At 39.4% G+C, this 19858-nt stretch overlaps 1 protein-coding gene across 2 annotated transcripts in view; it reads left to right on the top strand.

Moving 5' to 3' along the window:
* The window catches only part of LOC127502098 (uncharacterized), a 176448-nt gene that overhangs the window by 103238 nt on the left and 53352 nt on the right, over positions 1 to 19858 (top strand). For both annotated transcript variants that reach the window (XM_051874656.1, XM_051874664.1), the window contains 3 exons: positions 3703 to 3997; positions 5193 to 5312; positions 11880 to 12047. In XM_051874656.1, the coding sequence (XP_051730616.1) occupies positions 3703 to 3997; positions 5193 to 5312; positions 11880 to 12047 (583 nt within the window). The remainder of the gene's footprint in view (positions 1 to 3702; positions 3998 to 5192; positions 5313 to 11879; positions 12048 to 19858) is intronic.

Below are 19858 nucleotides of genomic sequence, written 5' to 3'. Positions count from 1 at the left end.
GACTGTTTAAATTCAAGCCTCTAATGTGGTCAGGCATCTGCTTGGAAGTGTGTGTGTGTGTGTGTCCTTGAGTCTGTGTGTGTGTTTGTTTGGAGCCGTGTCACTACATCTGTGTTATTGGATGTGTAAATCACAAGCAGTGCTGGCGGAGGTCACGTCGATCAGGTCAATGCCAGGGACAAAGGGACACGCTCCTCTCATTCGCCCTGACTACACAGAGGGGTTTCTCCGTGTCTTTCATCATCCCGCCATCTCCAGCCTTAACGATAGTGGCAGCTTCATTAAGGGCCTCGTTAAGTCTTGTCGTTAAGGCCTGTCGTTAAGGCGGGTCATTAAGGCCCTTCGTTAAGAACCCCGGGCTTGGAACGGCAAACTGCTGGCAGGCTTGACTGACCGAGAGCTCAAGGCGGAATTAATGGATGGAATCAGGAATTCCAAAGCCATAACATAGCAACAGCTTCGTAGCTGCCGGTTCTCCCTAGCAACGACACTCGACACCTGGACTGGCAGTCACTTATGTCCCTCGACTGGTTACCAACTCGAGCTGAAGTACTGACTAACACCTGGTATTAACCTCCGTTTCAGCGAACCAATCACAAGTGACCTGCACTAAATACAAGTGTGGGTCCAAAACCTTTTGGGGCTTAGTAAGAAAAAAAAACACTTGCGTTAAAAATATCCATCCTGTGCATATGTACCAGCCTCATCTCATTAATATTCATAGGAATTTGAATGCAACATTTACATGTACAATTTTGTACATTTGGATATATTCTGGAAAGCGTAATATGGACATACTGACAGCATCTAATATTTTTTGATATAATTAGCTTTACATTTTACTACTATATAGGGTGAATTCAGGTTGATTGGGACAATTTCCCAAGTCATCTCAATGACAAAAAGTGCCACCCAAGGTCTTTAATCCCACCTCTTCCCTAAACTTAAAGGATTAGTTCACTTCAGAATTAAAATTTCCTGATAATTTACTCACCCCCATGTCATCCAAGATGTTTATGTCTTTCTTTCTTCAGTCGAAAAGAAATGAAGGTTTTTGAGGAAAACATTGCAGGATTTTTCTCCATATAGTGGACTTCAACAGTTACTAACGGGTTAAAAGTCCAAATGTCAGTTTCAGTGCAGCTTCAAAGAGCTCTACACGATCCCAGACGAGGAATAAGAGTCTTATCTAACAAAAGGGTCTTATCATTTTCTAAAAAAAAAAAAATTATATACTTTTTACCCAAAAATGCTCATCTTGCACTGCTCTGCGATGCGCCACGCATTACTTAATCACGTTGGAAAGGTCACGCGTGATGTAGGCGGATCTCATATGTGTGATTACTAAGAGATAACGTTGCATATACATGCACAAGACTGTGTGGAATGTCTTTAATTTGCATGGCATCAGCATTAAATTACACAGAAAAAAATTACTTTAAATAGGAGCTAAAATAACAAATGAGCATTCGATTCAAAACATCATGTTTGCGGTAGGATTACATTTTTATGCAATAATCAATAATGTGCCTCGTTTTGCACCTGCAAATATGTAGTATACATAGTGATGTATATAGTCCTGAGACCCTCCCCTAAAAATTTGATCACAAGTGGCCACACGAGACTCATTTGAGATGCATACTATCAGATCTAAACAGTGATTTGTCTTGGCTGACCACATGTGATTGGTTGACCCAAAACTGATTTAATACCAGGTGTGAACAGGGTCTAAACCAAGGTCTTGACTGTTGATGGTCATTAAAATCCCAGGGTGCTTTTTGAAAACAGTAGGTATGTAACCCCTGCGCCCTGGCCTCACTCCATCACGGCCTCCTAATCATCCACATATAATTTGCTACTTCACACTGTCTCCTCTCCAAAAATAAAATATAAAATGCTTTGAGCGGTAGTATTGGAAAATACATAGAAAAGGTCTATATATTTTTTATGTATTTATTGTGACTGGCCTTCAGAAAATATTTAAATTATTTAATAAAAATATGTATTATTTTTTATTATAAAGGCTGGATGATGGTCTGTTAGTCCAACTTTGCAAAAATCAGATTCTATCTAATTTCATTCTATCTAAAACTTTTACATGACATTTTAAAGAGGACCTGTTATGCTAAATTCATTTTTATAAGGTGTTTAAATGCCGATATGTGTCCACAGTGTTTGTAAACATCCAGTCTATAATAGTAAAAATCCACCCACTCCTTTTTTATAATCCTCATAAATCATAAACAGTCTCTCTGAATGAGCAGTTCCAGATTTCCCCCTACTCTTACGTAAGAGTTCAACGCTGGATTTGCACAAAAGATTAACATGACAGCACATGCTAGTCGATGAGTTGAATCAACTCCACAGCAACTACATAAATTTATCCACTAACCATTCAGAAACGTCCAGTTTCATTCTAAAAGTTGTAACTTCTTCCTGAGTCTCTCCATCAGTGTCGACTCCGGTTTGAACAATGTAAGGCTGAACACCATTACTGACAATTCTCATTTTGGCTGCGTGAGATTCTCCAGCTTTGTTGTTGTTGAGCAATCGAAGCACGAGCTGTTAAAGCTCCGCCCTGTCCTGGAAAAGGGGCCGGGAGCAGCAGCTCATTTGCATTTAAAGGGACGCACAAAAACGACGTGTTTTTGCTCACACCCAAATAGGGGCAAATTTGACAAGCTATAATGAATGATCTGTGGGGTATTTTGAGCTGAAACTTCACAGACACATTCTGGGGACACCAGAGACTTGTGAAAAGGGGCATTATAGGTCCCCTTTAAAAAGAAAAAGGATTGCTTTAATCTGATTGAAGTTGAACTTTTAAACTACATATGAACATACTGAGGAACTCTGCCTGATACAACTAGCTGAACGCCTACTAGCAACCAACAGTACAGAGACCTGGAGACTTCAATGTGAACACCCCTTGACATGGAAAAACTGCTTTATCGCCTGCCAACTGGATATTGTACACAAAAATGTGTGTATCAGCGAGCAGAATGTTGTTTCTTAGAGTTTTCCTCATCACTGCCCACAGAGTTTCAGGACGTTCTTTGGGGATTTAACATCTACACAACCACATGTCTTGTCTTAAAATTCAATCTGAAAAAGCCAATGAATATTCTGATTCCAAAAAATCTCCATTTTGATTCCATTGAGGGAACGTACTCAGCTCTTTCCACACTCGAATGCCTGCAAACATAGGACACGCTCCCATTTGTCTTCCAAACTTGCTGTGTGGCACTTTTTGTAGAAGTTGTGCTGTTATGGGGTCTTTTTAAGCAGCCGTATTCTGGCCACGTAGAAGCGGTAATGAGGATGAATGCTGATGCGTTCTCCACACTCTTCTTTCTGAGCGTCACGCGCTCCCTTTGCAGCCCACTGCATGAAGGCTCCTTAGCCGTAGACTGCTGCTGATCCGGTAACCAGACTCCACCCGCAATCAATGCCTCGAGTACGAGCGCTTCACGCAAGGCTGTGTGATCATTACCGCCCATCTGTACTGTCTGCGAACGAGCCCCCGAAGTCTTCACCCATCACAGTGGCATCTATATTTCAAGATTAATCATCTATTTGACTGTTTTTGCTTGACACAAATGTATGTTTTTATAAAATCAGTAGTGTTTTCACCTCAGTATACTATATATTTGTCCTTCTGAACACTGTCTCATCCTTTCCCTCTCTTTTTCTCCTCATCAGCTTCACACTGACATGGACAGAGGTGATGGACGCACTAAGTACGTGCTGCGGGGTGAGGGGGCGGGGTCAGTGTTCGTGATTGACGAGAAGACGGGCAACATCCACGTAACCAAGCCCTTGGACCGGGAGGAGAAGGACGAATACCGGCTGATTGCCACGGCAACAGACAGTCAGACGGAGCGTGCCCTGGAGCCCTCCTCCCAGTTCATCATTAGAGTGCAAGATATCAACGACAACCCACCTGTTTTCGAGGACGGACCCTACAGCGCCACAGTACCCGAGATGGCGAACATAGGTAGCGGAAGACAACATATGCTCATCCCCGCTAGGTTTTTTTTTTCTCTGTGAATGTCAATGATTTTTGAATAATGCAGGATTCACACTGTCCCAAAAATCATCCGATGAAAAGCTGAGGAAACGCTCTCTATAATTTGCGGCGTTTAAATGTTAATGACGCTCATTTGGGTGAAATAACCTCTCACGTTTATCGATTTTACGTCCGTTTGAGGCAGGCTCCAAATATTACCCCTCGACAGTCGTGGTTGTTTTGTATTGCCTGAAATAGGTTTAATTAATTTCAAAGGATCCCATCCGCAAACAAGAAATATTCTGCGCCGCATCTGAATGCTTGAACCCTTGCTGGGGCAAACGAAACCCGAGCGTCATTCACATCTAATATTCCAGCAGTGTGAATGCGTTATCAGTCTAAATTGTGCCGCGTTTCTTTAGTTCCACTCAAATTGAATATGAATAGATTTCTCCGAGCCGCTGCATGTTGCGTCAACCCGGCAGTCACGTCTGTTTTTTGATCTGCCTATCTGATTGTTCGTTTACAGTGACAATCTCTCTTGCTCTCATTCTCTTATTTGCCGCTTCTTAACTACCTGCGAAAGATCTGTAATCAGACGGCAACCCACAAGCTCTCTCGGTGACACTGTCAGGCCTTTGATGTCTGAAAACAGCAACAGCTGCTCCCACAAATCCCTTCGTCCCATTGAGCTTGTCAGCCGTTGCCCCATGGGAAACGTAGTTCTCTTTCCATTGTACATATATATGTTCTTTTCAAACCGCTTCAGTCCTTCGCATGAAGCTCTTTGATTTATTTGGTTGGAAAAAAGTCCATATCTGTCAGGAACGCAGGAGAGATTCGAGACGTGAGGGAGTTATGGGAACAGGGGAGGGTGGCCGCAGAAACAGGCATAGAGATTGAGAGAGGGAGCAAATGGGGAATTGGAGAAGGAGATGAAGAGAAATGAAGTGAGACAGTCAGAGGCGCGAATGAAAGAAGGTGTGCGGCTGGGGAGAAGAGAAAGTGAATACTGTATTTGTCACACTGCAGCAGGGGGGAGAGAGAGAGGAGAGAGGGAGAGAATCTGTCAGTCTTCATAGGGCTCTCTCCGTTTAATGTGCTTGTCCTGCGATGACCTGTGTTCATATGTGCCGTATTGATCGTATCTTATTGTCTTTCTCTTACTGAAACTCTTCCTCAGGGACCTCCATCATCCAGGTGACGGCTTCAGATGCAGACGATCCCACGTATGGGAACAGCGCCCGGCTGGTGTACACGCTAGTTCAGGGGCAGCCGCATTTCTCAGTGGATCCTCAGACAGGTGGGGTTTTTATCCTTTTTGCTAAAACAAACAGATTTGTTTTCTTTTTATTATAAGAATGTCACATTGGAAACTTTTTAGCATGACTTTAGCATTCATTTTATTGCTTGTCCCAGACCCAGACTTTCCATCTTAAAGGGATAGTTCACTCAAAATGAACTCTGTCATCAATTACTCACCCTTGTTATTCCAAACCCATGAAACGTTTGTTCGTCTTTGAAAACGCAAATTAAGATATTTTTAATGAAACCTGAGAGATTTCTGTCCCTACACTGAAAGTCCATTCCCCCTAGGCTTTCACGCTTCAAAACGTTCATAAAAACGTAATCAAGCAGTTAAATTCAAGTCTTCTGAAGAGACACAATTGCTTTATATGATGTACAGTTTTGATTTAGGCATTTAATCACATATAAACATTGATCAGCAGACATGGAGCACATCAAATGAGTAAATTATGTTTCATATATTGGGTGAACATTCCTATTAAACTATAAAAACCCACAAATCAGACAAAATAATTAGTGAAAGCATGCTTAACGTGAAATTTGTGAATATCAATTACGTTTTTATCTGTAAAAATCAATTATCACAATTCTGTTGTGCATCATTTTGTTTATAAGCAGTACATTTTGCGAAAAGGTGAGGTAACACTTTATTTTAAGGTGACATAGTTACGTTACTATAGTAATAACAGTAAATTATGCATGATTACAAGTAATTAACCCTAAACCAAACCCTAACCGAAACTCTATAGTAAGTACATAAGTTAATTAATATTACTCAGTACTTATTTGAGTAAGTACAATGTAACTATGGTTAGCGAGTCCGACTGGTAACCCAAAAGTTGCTGGTTTGATTCCAGCACCAGCAGGAAATGACCATACTTGGCCTTCATGTATCACTTTCACTTACACTTTTGAAAAAAGTTGCCAGTTAGCGCCAGCATTTTTGATCATTTTCACAAAAGTTTCATGCCCCTCAGAATATTTTGTTGTATGAATATCTGACATGAAATATATCAAAAGAAAGAACAGAGATTTTGCTTTTAAACAAACAAAAAAAAAAACACCATTTTATTCTAGCTTCATGCATTTTTTATCAACATTTGAATGTGGGTAAGTTTCATAAAAAAGCAACATTTTGAGCAAAAAGCTGAGAAAATTCGTTTTTTTTGTCAAAGACTATGTCTGGATCGGATTCACAACATCAAAACACAAATGGAGTAGATTGAGTCCATCAACACTCCCAAAGATTCACAGTCCTATAGCTCATCCTGGGTCGACATTTCATTCTGTAATGTTAGTTAGCTTTGATTTATATGCCTATTCGAACTGCCTGCTCTAAGCGGGACTCAAACCCGGGTCCGTTGGCATGGGAGTCGGGTGCTCTAACAAGGAGACTGCAGTCTTTGTCGTCAGTCGCTAGAGCGCCTCGAGTTCAGGGGAGTGAGGTTTACATGCACAGCTCTTACCAGCCTACATCCGTTACACTCACCCCCCTCAACCTCACTCCCATCCGGGTCACGGCACCAATGTAACCCCTCCTGTTCGAACCGCCCGCTCTAAGCGGGACTTGAACCCAGGTCCACCAGCATGGAAGTCGGTTACTCTAACAAGGAGGCTAAAGACCGCAGTCTCTAGCATCAGTCGCTAGAGCGCCTCTTGAGTTCAGAGGAGTGAGGATTACACGCACAACTCTTACCGGCCTACGTCAGTTACACTCACCCCACTAAACCTCACTCCCATCCGGGTCACGGCACCAATGTGACCCCTCCTGTTTGAACTGCCCACTCTAACCCAGGTCCGCTGGCATGAGAGTCAAGCGCTCTAACAAGGAGGCTAAAGACCGCAGTCTCTAGCGTCAATCGCAGACATAATTGCGCCCCCTACCGTATAACAGTGAAAACATGGAGAGCCGGAAAATTCTGTCAATGGTGGGGAAGCGTTGTCTCATAAATTACGAAAAATTCTGTCAATGGCCAGGAAAGAGTTAAAATAAAATGTAACCAAGGGTGATTGTTATTTTTACTCTGTATTTAGCAAAGCATAAAATGCTAGCTATGAATTTAGCCTTAGCAAGACAAAGGAGTTGGACAATGTATTCCAGAAATTACTCGTCAACCAGTTTCCCTATCATAGTATTGCTTGGTCCATCAGCTAAGCCAACATTAAACCTGCACTAACAACCATAAACCAGTCATGTTTTCAGTTTTGACACGCGCTGCGGCAAGTGTGAGTTTGATTCTGGCTTGCATCTTTTTCTGATCTTCTTTTTCTCATCACTTCCCATCTTCTCTCTACTGTACTGTCAATAAAAGTGGGAAAAAACAAAGGTCTCTGACTGCAGAGCATGCAATAACAGAAACACTATAACAGTAGATACCTCTAACATTTAAAACATTTATGAGAAACTGTTTGAAGTACCACTTCAAGTGTTTGGCTAACGTTATCCATGGAGAACAAGATCTTAATCAGATTCTCACCATCCTTCAGCCTTGAGGGACAAGTAAAGTCACTAAACCTCAAGTGAAGTGACTAAAAATCAGTGAAAAATACAATAAAATGCTTTTGTGGAATAGAGAGCCTTCAGTTTCATGTTTCATACTATCTTTAGGCCAGTCTCAGTCCCTGCTCAGCCATTAGCACCAAGCTCTATCCCTTCAAAGCCCTGATCATTTCCCTAAGTTCCCCGTCACTCCGTCATCCCTTCATCTCTCTGGTTCATTCCTCCTTCCTCTTTTCCTGGTTCTTCCCTCCCTCTCTTCAATGCTCGTTAATCCAGACTGACGTGGCAGAAATGTATTCATACCGGCTGAGCTGCTGCACTTCTAACAAATGCTGCAAACACTAACTCAAATCACACTTCTGAGGGCTGTGGGGAAAAAAGAGAAATGCTTCAAAGTGGGACACCACCACAGGTTTGTGAATAGTTAAATTCTGTCATCATTTACTCACCTTCATGTCATTCCAAAACCATATGCTGTTATATTTTCAGTGGAATACAAAGTAAAATGTTTTAAAGAATCTTTGCGTACAGTAGCTCTTGCCATACAATGACAATTCAGTTACCAAACTCCAAAAAAGGACAGAAATCACCATAAAAGCATCATAAAAAGTAGTTTTGTGCATCATATTCCAAGTCTTCTGAAGTCACATCATAGCTTTGCATGAGATTTGCAAGTCATTATTCACTGATGCCACCAAAGCTCACATCTAAGCCTGCATCTCCAGATTCAATGATGATTCTGACATTTTTAATTGATGATAAATTGTCCTTAAGGCTTAGTGAGTAAGTTTAAATTGGCTTTTTTCTTTGGGAACAAATTATGTTTTTCACTTGATTGGTTAAGGAAACATTCTTGCAATCTGTCGACTTAAATGTCAGTCTGTTTCTCACATAAAGATATTGTACTGTATGACTTCATGTCAAATGGGATACTTTTATGACACTTTTATGGCTCTTATACTGCCATTATATACACAACCATTCAAAAGTTTGAGGTCAGTAAGAAGAATTCTTTAAAAGATTCTTCAAAGTAATTATTATTTTTATTTAGCAAGGAAGCATTAAATTGATCACAAGTGACAGGGTAATAAGATTTTATTTGTTAACATTATTTATCTACATACAGCTTTTAACAATACTTCTAGAGCATTTATTAATCTTAGTTAAAGCTGCAGTCCGTAACTTTTTTTGGTTAAAAATGATCCAAAATCTATTTTTGAGCATGTACCTAACCAGACAGTTTTCAAAACTACCCTTAGCCTGATTCACAACGGTAATCTTGTAATAATGTTTTCTGATAGGAGCCGTACTGGTGGGTTTCTGCAGGAAATTTGAGCATACCTTCGTTCGTCTTTTGCGTAATTAAGTCATGTCTGTTTACATAAAGAACGAGTCCCAGCTTTAGGCTGTATGGCATGTGAGGATGCTGCTGGTAGCGGATCATTTATGGCCTTTTCTCAGCAGCCGCAACAATTAAACTTATCATTTTGATGGCGGATTGTAATCCAGAAAGGTCCAAATGACAATCATCAGTATCAACTGGAGATTCACCCGTAATCAAAAGCAAAAGCCTTCGGACTGCGGAGTGGCTACAGAAATTGAAATCTACAGGTAGCATTAATACACACTAAATACACATAGTCACGCAATGCTGATGTTGTTAACATTAACAATTTGAGAACAAAGTATAACAATAATAATAATTTGCACAGTTTGACTTAATCCGAGCTTAGCGATCGTTAGATTTAATCACCATTGGCAGCGCGATTTATTGTAATGCTTTTTTCCTCAGTTCCTCAAGTGGCAGATTTGTTACTTACTTGTTCAGATGACATTTTCTGGTGAAAATTCTTATTTTGGTCATACTTCAAGATGCAGAATTTGTGATTTTGAAGTACGGTATCGACACCGCTGTGGTGACTGACAGCAAACATTAGATTCATCTGCGCTGAGGAGTCGTGCCGATGCACAACCCACGTAAAGATAATTACGCAAATAACTGCAATTGCAGGTTTCAAACGGAGATGGCAACAAAGAGGCAAAACTTACAGACTGCAGCTTTAATGTTCATTTTAACATTTACTAATACACTATTAAAAGTTGTATTTGTTAACATTAGTTAATGCCAGGCCCAGCGCCATGAGGAGGCAAAAGGAGGCATTGCCCCCTCAGTTTCAATTAGGTCCCCCTTCACCCCCAAAACGTGATCGCTTTTAACCCTTTGACGCGTACGATCACACTGGTGTGATTAGAAAGTTCAGTGCATTACTGCTAAATTCGAATGTGCTTTCTCGCTTCGGCTGGCGCTGAGCCAGAGACGGACGCTCATATTTCAGTCATTAAAATAGACATTTAAATGAAGACTAGACTATATATAAAAATAAGACATTTATAGTTTGTTAAATTCAATTTCCATACACTGATATGGAAGCTGCAATAATCCTTTCAATTATTATTTGACAAAGTTCATATCAGATACATTGTAAATGAAACAATAAAGTTTACTCTATTCTTCTCCCAGTTCACCAGCCACTTACTTTTATGTATTTCGGGAAAAATTGATGAATTTACGTGATGTAAATCCGACAGATCCTCTAAATTGCGGTGCAAACTCATCGCACGTTATATCAACTAACACGATCATTATAAAGGTGTTTAAACAACAAAACACATTCACTTCCTCATTGTCAATTGGAATATATCATATAATTCATGATATAGTTAACAAACTGAATATTTTAAATAAAAAAGGATAAAAAAAAGAAATAAACGCGATACACACCTGTCATTGTGTGGCTGCATGACGTGTCACCAAGGAATTAATAGCCGTTGTAAAATAATGTTCTGAAATAACGTTCGCCTTAACAAACTCACGCTTGCAGCTGGGCTATAGAGCCCCTAGAATATAACGACCAGTAAAAAACGCAGAGCGCCCAGCGCCTCGTTACGCTCCTGGTGTTTTAAAAACACTGTGCTCCCATTAAAAACAATTGGAAAAATACCCTAACCTCAGGGAAAAAACGCTTTGGTGGACACGTGACCTAAGAGACTTTCAATAACATAAAAAATCTTACCAACCCCAAAGTTTAAATGCTAGTGTAGGTGCATAAAAAGTCTTAAAAATATCTTTTTCACTGTTCCACAGAATAAAATGACAGCGTACGGGTTCACACTGACATGAAGGTGAGAAAATGATGGCAGAATTTCTGGGTGAACTTTTCTTTCAAATGGCAGGCTTAAAGGACTGCCTCTGTGCCTGTTGGAGGGTCTGGTTTGTGACCCGGAGGCTTGCGAGAGGCTTTTATTCAGGCTTACAGGGGGGCTGTAGTCATTTGAAGAATCACTCCTGCTTCTTTGTGCTGTAGAGTGGAATTGGCAGAAGTGAAGTGAGCACAGGGCGATTCTACACACAGTGGGGCTGTGTGGCCAATCTCTATGTGTGAGCGTAAGGGTTGAGAATAGAATGATGGGTATTTGTGTGTATGACAGGCTAGAAAGAATGAGGCAGAGAGAAGGAGCGAGAAAGTGAAAGATGAATTTTACTGCAAGCACGGATCCATTGTGCGAATGTTTGTGTAGCAGTCGGTGTATTGTGTCTCTGTCTATGTGGATAATGGACTTCCTTCGTGTTTTGATTCCATTTGGCCGTCTAATGAAACCTAATTAATTTTGTTGACATTTGTGGACCCCACGCTGATATGAATGAGAGGGCTTTTTCTCCTGGAGGTTTGTGAATGCTAATCAAGGATATTAACCTAATTCTGTCTTGTATGCATTGCATGGCATTCTTTTTTACTCATTAGCGGGAATTAGCATTCTGAGCCGTAGCACTCTCAAAGGTCTCCTCCTATATGCAGTATCCACAGTTAAACTTTCTTGTGATATTTTAATAAACCTCCATTGTAGACTGTTGTCCGATGGTAGGAGTCTCGCACGGGTGACCTTGTCCGCCGGGACGTGTTTCTGCAAGTTTACGGTCAGAGAACACATGGAAGTTATTTGATTCAGGGAGATGATTGAATTTGTGATGTGCTTCTCTCTTTGTCTCTCTTTCTCCCTCAGGCATCCTGCGCACTGCAGTTCCTGATCTGGATAGAGAAGCGCAGGATCAGTATCTGGTGGTCCTGCAAGCTAAAGACATGGGCGGACATCTTGGTGGCCTGTCAGGAACGACTACGGTTACTGTACGATTGACGGACGTCAACGACAACCCTCCGCGCTTCATACAAAGTGAGTAACTTTCCATATCTCACATCAAGTCTACGCATGTCCCTTACAGAAGTTTACCAATAATGTCCATCAAATTACCATAGATGCTACAATAAAAGCCATCTTTGAAAAATAAGACACACTATTTGAAGTAAATCCCATGTAAAACCATTTGTGTTCCTAAAACCTGCATGAGAATTTGCATTTTTTTTTTTCCCCACAGGAATTTTCAGGGAGTTTGAGTAAATTAAAATTAACTTTCACATTTTGTTCCACAACACAAATTACACACAATCATACACAGATTTTGAAGTCATGTGCTTTAACAGCACGAGTTAATAACATGTTGCTATATAAGGACTAAAATGGTTAGGACTTGTCTGATTCATCAAGCATAAAAAACTTATTTTAGTTTGGGGTCAGTCATTTTTTTAATTATTTAAAATAAATTATTACATTTTTATTCTGCAAGGATGCATTAAATTGATGCTTTTACTTTGTCAAACACACACACACACACACACACACACAAATCCTCAAAAAAAGTCACAGTTTCCCCCCAAAAAGTACTGAAAACAGCACAACTGTTTTGAACATTGATAATAATAATAAATGTTTTATTTCTGAAGGATCATGTGACACTGAAGACTGGAGTAATGATGCTGAAAATTCAGCTTTGATCACAGGAATAAATTACATTTTAAAATATGTTCAAATGGAAAACAGTTATTTTAAATTATAATGTTTCATAATAACCGTTACGAAACGGTTGAAACGGTTTACAGTTTAATGATTCATAAAATAATGAAAGTCTCTTCAAGTTCGCCACAGACATTGTTTTATTCATAGATCAAAAACTGCCATTCTAAAAAAACATTTCTAGAGGAAACCAATGGCAAATTATAACACTTTCATGACGACTCTTAATAATTCATATGAGATGATGAAATCTAACACGAGAAGCGACAAAATCAATCAAAAACCACAGCCAATCAGAAGACTGTGAGGGCGGGCTTTCTACTTTAACTGTTGCTGCGGGTTGTTTTTCATGTACGCGGGTTAAAGCAACCCCATAGATTTTCTATACTGAACTTACATAGTTTTTTCTATTACAGTTACATATCGGTTTAGAGTTAGGTTTAGGTCATATGTTTTTGTGTGGATTCTTACGATTTCACCAATATCTTCAGCTTCTATTAAAACCAGATTGGCAAGATAACATTCTATGTTGGCCTTCAAAATAACGTCATGACTTAGCAGCTCTAAAGCTTGGCATTAGCCACCATTATCATCAAAAACAGAAGTTAAACACAATGACATACTCTTTCAAGTACATCCCATTTTACAGTACTTTGGGATTTACCATGGTAAATTTAAAAACATCATAGTATGGTCTAGATGTTAGGGCATGTGTTCCAAACATGTTGAGCTGTGGCGCTCCTGGTGCTCTTCGGAAAAATTTTACGTTTTGTTTTTTTTAGACTTTGTTACTTTATCAGAATGGTAGGAAACTTGGTAAAGGTTTTGGCACTTGCTATGTGAACACACACACAAAAATATTATGGACATGATTCGAAAAAGGTTAAATGGTCCTGAAAAAAATAGTCACACTTCTCCTGCGTTGGAAATGAATGGGAGATGAATTTCATCTAATGAAAACTTTTGGTACTGCGGCCAAACAAAATCTTACTGAAAGCTCATTTTTTGAGATATCAAGCTCAAATTTGGAACACAACTTGTTTAGATTTATGGCTTTGATTTTCTTGCAGTTTTACAGTAAAATGTGTTTTTTAAAATACATATTTCATATAAAAATTAAAAATAGTATTTTTGTGCATTTTTCATAATAATAAACGTAAAATTCTGTAGCTTTTTTAAAATGTTTTTAAACCTTTTTCACTTCAGAAATAATTCACCAAGCATCCTCTTTAAAAAGAGACCAAAATTAAGTCTGTGCTCTAAAGCATTCAAAATTTATGACAGTTTATGTTGGAAATTTCATTTTCAGGTCCATGCTCAAAAAGTGAATAAATAGATTATAACTACTGCGTAAATATAATTTAGTACCATAAAATCCCCTAAAAATACAAAATATTAAATAAAAAACATTATCGAACTAAAATATAGTACTTTCATTTCATTGAAATAACACGCGAAGAGCACCAGAGGGTTAAATCACATCTCTGTCCCATTTTCCCATGCCCTCCCTGTTGTTTCCTTCAATAAGAGTGGGAAAATCCCGAAACATTTGATTTGTGTTATTTTATTTTCCTAAATAGGCTTGATTGTGTGTACAACCTGGTTCACATAAGCCAGCTATTTCTAAGAACAGGCTATAAGAAAGAGTCTTATCTAGTGCTGAGCGCCAGCTGTTTAACTGTGCCTGCATAAGGGCTGTAACGATATCAAACGCAGCCACCCTCCAGTTCTGCTCAATTACATACCAGCCCTTTATTAGTATGGTCAAAGCAGAGTCCTTTCTCTCCCGACGTCAGCTCTGCCCTTCTCTTTCGCATGTTTTTTACCGGGGTGAGCCGGGGTGAGATTATCTCAAGCCTGAAGAGAGGGCGTATGGGGAAAATATATCAAAGTCTCACCCAGGTAGACGTTCAGGTTCACTGGGCAAGGTTGGGTAAATCTCCTCGTATTTGGAAGCCGATTTAGAAATCTCTCCGGGAAATCACTTCAGATAAAAGCAAACAAATTACAGGCGTTTTGGGAGCTGTTTTGACCATTGCAATTACGTTTGAAGAATGTTGCGGGGAGGCTGATGCATCCCTCGGTATAATAGATGCAGACTCAGGCGCAGGGGGAGTTGAGCTGGTTTCTGTAGTTTTAACAGCCGTGTTGGGCAGCCGAGAGGAGCAGAGCAGTGCACTGTGCCCGTGATGGATGGCTGGGTAGATTGTTTGACGGATGACTACATAGGTACGCCTGTTAAGATCAGTGTCTTTTTTATGAGGCGACGAGATAAGAAGCAACGATACAGAGAAGGTTTCATCATAAATATTACTAATTCATTTCCCCTGAGTCTTTGCTGGATACAGATGAAGAGAGCGAGGGAACAAAAGAGAAGGAGAGGGGAAACGAGAAGATTGAGGGAAGACGAAAAAAGAAGAGAATGAGTTTAAAAATAGAGAAACTCTGTAATCACTGTAATTTGTCCACAGACAGAGTGAGAAAGCAAAACTAAGGGCTGAGAGGGAGTGACGGAGATGGGAAGGAAGGAGAGGTGATGGTGACACAGGTAAAGGAACAGCTTAACTCCGCTCCGAAAATGGAATCAGTTTTATTTATAGGCGTGTGTGTCTGCCTGTACAGTATGTGTGTGTCTGTGCACCCACTCACACCTTTAAATCATCTATTATATCCTGTCGACACTGGAAGCGTCAAAGATGCCCACCAGCCATGTTGAATATACTGTGAGCAACAGTAAAATGAATAAAAATTGAAATATATGGGCCTGGTTTCACAGACAGGGCCTAGATTAAGCCAGGATTAGGCCTTAGATTCATTGGGATATTTAAATAGCTTTTATAAATGTGCCTTGGAAAAAAAAAAAACATTACGGGAGTGTAGCTTGAGACAAGGGGTTAGAGTATTCATTAGGGTACGATTATTTTTTTATTTTTATTTTTATTGTTTTTTTTTTTGGCTTAAGTATAATAATAAAATATTATTTTTAAATATTAATACATAATATATTAATAAATTTATTTATTTTTTAAATAATTTATTTTATTTGTATTTTCATTTTTAAATTTAATAATTGCAATTAATTTAAAAAGTTTATTAAATTATCATATTAATATTCAAAATATATTTAATGTCAGTACAGTTTATTCTGATAAATTTTGCATGCACTGGCTCTGGAATTGGCACAATTGTCCAAATATAGGGTGGAGCGATTAAAGGAACTAATTTAATAGGTCATTAAAGGCACAATATGTAAGTTTTTGGATGACCAAAAACCACTAGAACAGTGTTATATATTTTGTTATTGACATTATCCCAATTTTTTCCAAGAATGTTTAAATAAGCAATTTTAACCAGGACACGGACCGTGTCTGTATGTCGCCTATTAATGACATCATACCCTTGATTTCCAGTTTTATTTTGTAGAAACCATGGAAACACCAAAGACGCTTTAATATATTATGTGTTTTATTAGACAGGTGAGCAACTGTTTGGATACATTCATCGACAGAAAGTAATCCTTGTTATATAGCTCAACATAGTAAGTCGATTTACTGCGAGTACCATGTTTTACCATGACTAATATTGATCTAGCTTACTGCAGTGTGCAACAAGTGTCTCAAGTCCCATCGGATTCTTTTCCGTCGGCTGTAGACGTGAAGACAACACCTCCCATGATTCTGCGAAATCAAGGCGTCATCAAGTTACGCCTTTGTTTTGAATAAGCGACCTCTAGTGGGTAAAATTACATATTGTGCCTTTAAAATGAAACAAACTGATGTTGAACTAATTTTTGCCTTTTTGTGTTTGTTGTGTTAAAATTTCACATATAAATTTGTAGTCTGTTTAGGTTAAGCTAAATATTATATATATATTTTTTCAGAAGAACAGAAAAATGGGACTAGAGTAGCTCTACAGTGCGTCGAAACTTAACACATGATACAACCGATGCTGTCATTGATTATAATGGGAGCAATTATGTTTTGCCGCTCATGTCCGGTGTAGACACTGTGTTATTCCATCTGTCTGTTCTCATGTCTTCCCTCCCTCGCTCCCTCTCCATCTCTCACACATGCCATTTACACACTCACCGACTGGCTCATGAGACGAGACTCACATGCACGCTCACAGGAATACACATCAGCTTCTGTGTCGCACACACGTACACATTCATGTCACATACACACGTTCGACAGTTCATCAGGCTGAGGGAGGAGAGAGGACGGCTGGAGATGACAGGCTTCGTCATCAACCCTTAAAGAGACAGTTCACCCAAAAATGAAAATTATCCCATGATTTACTCACCCTCAAGCCACACTAAGTGTATCTTATTTCAGACAAACACAATCGGAGTTATATGAAAAAATATTCTGGCTCTTCCAAGCTTCATAATGGTTGTGAATGGGGGGTGAGATTTTGAAGCTCAAAAAAGCGCATCCATCCATCATAAAAGTAATCCATACGGCTCCAAGGGGTTAAAAAAGGCCTTCTGAAGTGAAGCGATGGGGGTTTTTTTTAAGAAAGATATCTATATTTTATAAACTATAATAACCAACTTCCGACAAATCAATCTGTATGCAATGGATTACTTTTATGATGAATGGATGTGGTTTTTTGGGCTTCAAAATCTCAAGCCCCATTCACTACCATTATAAAGCTTGGAAGAGCCAGGATTTTTTTAATGTAACTCCCACTGTCTTCATCTGAGAGAAGATAGTCATATACACCTAGGATGGTTCGAGGGAGAGTAAATCATGGGATAGTTTTCATTTTTGGCTGAACTATCCCTTTAAGGGCTAATTTTCATTCCACATCCTTTGCACTTGCTCTTTGGCTTTCTGTGTGTCCCTTTGATATGTGCATTTCTTTACTCGACCCTCTCCAGCCCTCCTCACCCTTCTGCCCTCATTTAAAGGCTCTTCAGTGGTCAGTGGTGCACACAGACAATAAAATACTTTTCATCAAAACACTTACTGTGCACTCTCAGCGGATCATAAAGACCATTTTTTTACACTCTCATCAAAGCATAAAGCTCATTTAGCCTTCTAGCTATGCATTATGGAATCATGCAGTGTCAAGTTCAACAGGCGATTAGGACTGATGCATATGTTCTCTTGAGTATAATGGCAATAAAACGCCACAGTTTGGATGTAACTAAGATGCCCCCTGTAAACTCATCTCAGCCTACGCTGGAATCCATTTTAAAAGTAAAGGAAGTGGAAAATGTAAAGAATTAGTTGCCTGGCATCTCACCAATGTGTCTGTGGCGAGAGCAAAGAGGTTTTATGCGTGACCAAAAACCCCAAAAGCGCATCCCTTGTGACTTTTCCCAATAAATTCACGTGTGGGAGCGATTTTTCTCTTGGTAGTCGGATATGGGGTTTCGGGGGCCTGAACACTCATTTCAAATGAAAGTACCTTCACAATTAATTCTATTCAGTGTGGCCTCCCACCGTCAGCGAGCCTCTCCGGCTATTTGTATTCTCGAGTCTCGTCCAATCCCATAAGGTTATATATCTGTGTTTTCGCCGTGCATGACACGATAAAGACACGAAATGCGTGTCTGAATCCATAAAGATGCGTCCCCAGGGCGACTTCTCCGAGCGTGAAGGAGGGATGAAGGAAGGAAGGGATGAGAGGAACACTAACAGCATCATCTTGGCCATACCAGCCGCTGTAATCACAGAAGTCTGAGTCGTTTTCATCTCACGCTGCGCTCAAAAACACTTTTTTCTGGTACGCCGGCGAGCTCGCGGCTCCTTATCTGTGACGCGTGGCCTGGTCTTTGTCCATTTCCTCGAGTCAGTTTGCCAGAGAGGTGCTCAGCCATGTGTTCTGATCGGATAATTTGTTGACTGATTCGGCTGATTGGGTTTGGTATGAATAAGGCAAGCAGGCAAAGCGCTTCTGACTTGGCGGCTGCCCGTGGGGTCTCCTCGGGGGGCTATAGACAGCACTGGGGCATGAAAACGTCCCTGAAATCGCTCCGTCGTATCACAACGGCCAATTAGAGCTGGGATTGGTCCACAGTTCCACATGAGGCACTGGTAGCACTGCGGCCATTTGTGGTGATGACTGCGTTTTTGCGGCTGCCCGCTTACACTTTATGTGCAGGTCTGTGTAGAGTGTGTTTGATGTGAAACGCATCCGAGAGTGACTGCACACTGTTTTAATGTCATTTATGAGAGAAAAAGTAGCACTGCAAAGACTTTTTGAGGTTTCAATCACTAGCAGTAAGACAGATCAAAAAGACCTATCCAGTCTTTTCTCAGGAGGCCAAATTATCTGCAAAAGAACCTTTACCTTTTTCTTGTGCAATACTAAGCCTTCAGCTGCTACAGGAAACCATTACTGTTTTATTCTGTTTTCTAAAGATTAGTTGGAAATTACAATTAATTCATTTTTTAATCAGGCATAGTTTTATTTTCTCAGGTAGCTTATATACTGTACATCTGACAGTACAGTAATGATGGGTAGAATGGGTAGAAAGATAAACTGTAGTGTCAGATGTTAAGATGGAAAATGGAAAACAGATGCAAATTGTATATATTGTTTTTTATATTTATTTTTATTATTATTTTTGTTGTTATTAAAACATATATAATAAATATATGTTTATATATAATAAATTATTCTTATATTTTTATTTTTTAATTTAATATTTATTTCTAATCATTTTATATTTATAATTTTACCGTCACCGTAATGTGGGAATTATGATCACGCAGTATTGACTGATGGATCGGCAGAGAGCTGTCTTTCTGCGAGTCATTTAGAAATTACTTCTATTCTATTTAAAGAAATATGAGGTAAAGGTGTGATTACATATTTCTCCAAATGTGCGCACTTTTGGACTAAAAGTTTGTAGGTTGTGTAGCGAACCAATGTGACCAAAAATAAATTAGAGCAAACGCGATTGAACAGGTTTGTGTCTCGTTATTCTATTCAAAATATCAATAACTACCGAATGATTGAATGGCAGAAATTAAGAATTATTAGTGTCATTGTAACGAAGTATTATCATAAATAGTGGTCAAATATCAAAGCTATCTAATCTGTCTAATACTTCACAGCTCATGGTCAAATCAGAATATTTATTGTTTCTGTAACAACTGCCAAAATGATGTGACGGGTAA

This window comes from Ctenopharyngodon idella, chromosome 2, assembly GCF_019924925.1.
Source record: "Ctenopharyngodon idella isolate HZGC_01 chromosome 2, HZGC01, whole genome shotgun sequence".
NCBI classification, from domain to species: domain Eukaryota; kingdom Metazoa; phylum Chordata; class Actinopteri; order Cypriniformes; family Xenocyprididae; genus Ctenopharyngodon; species Ctenopharyngodon idella.
The sequence above is the reverse complement of the archived record's forward strand: the minus strand, read 5'-3'. Positions and strand labels throughout refer to the sequence as shown.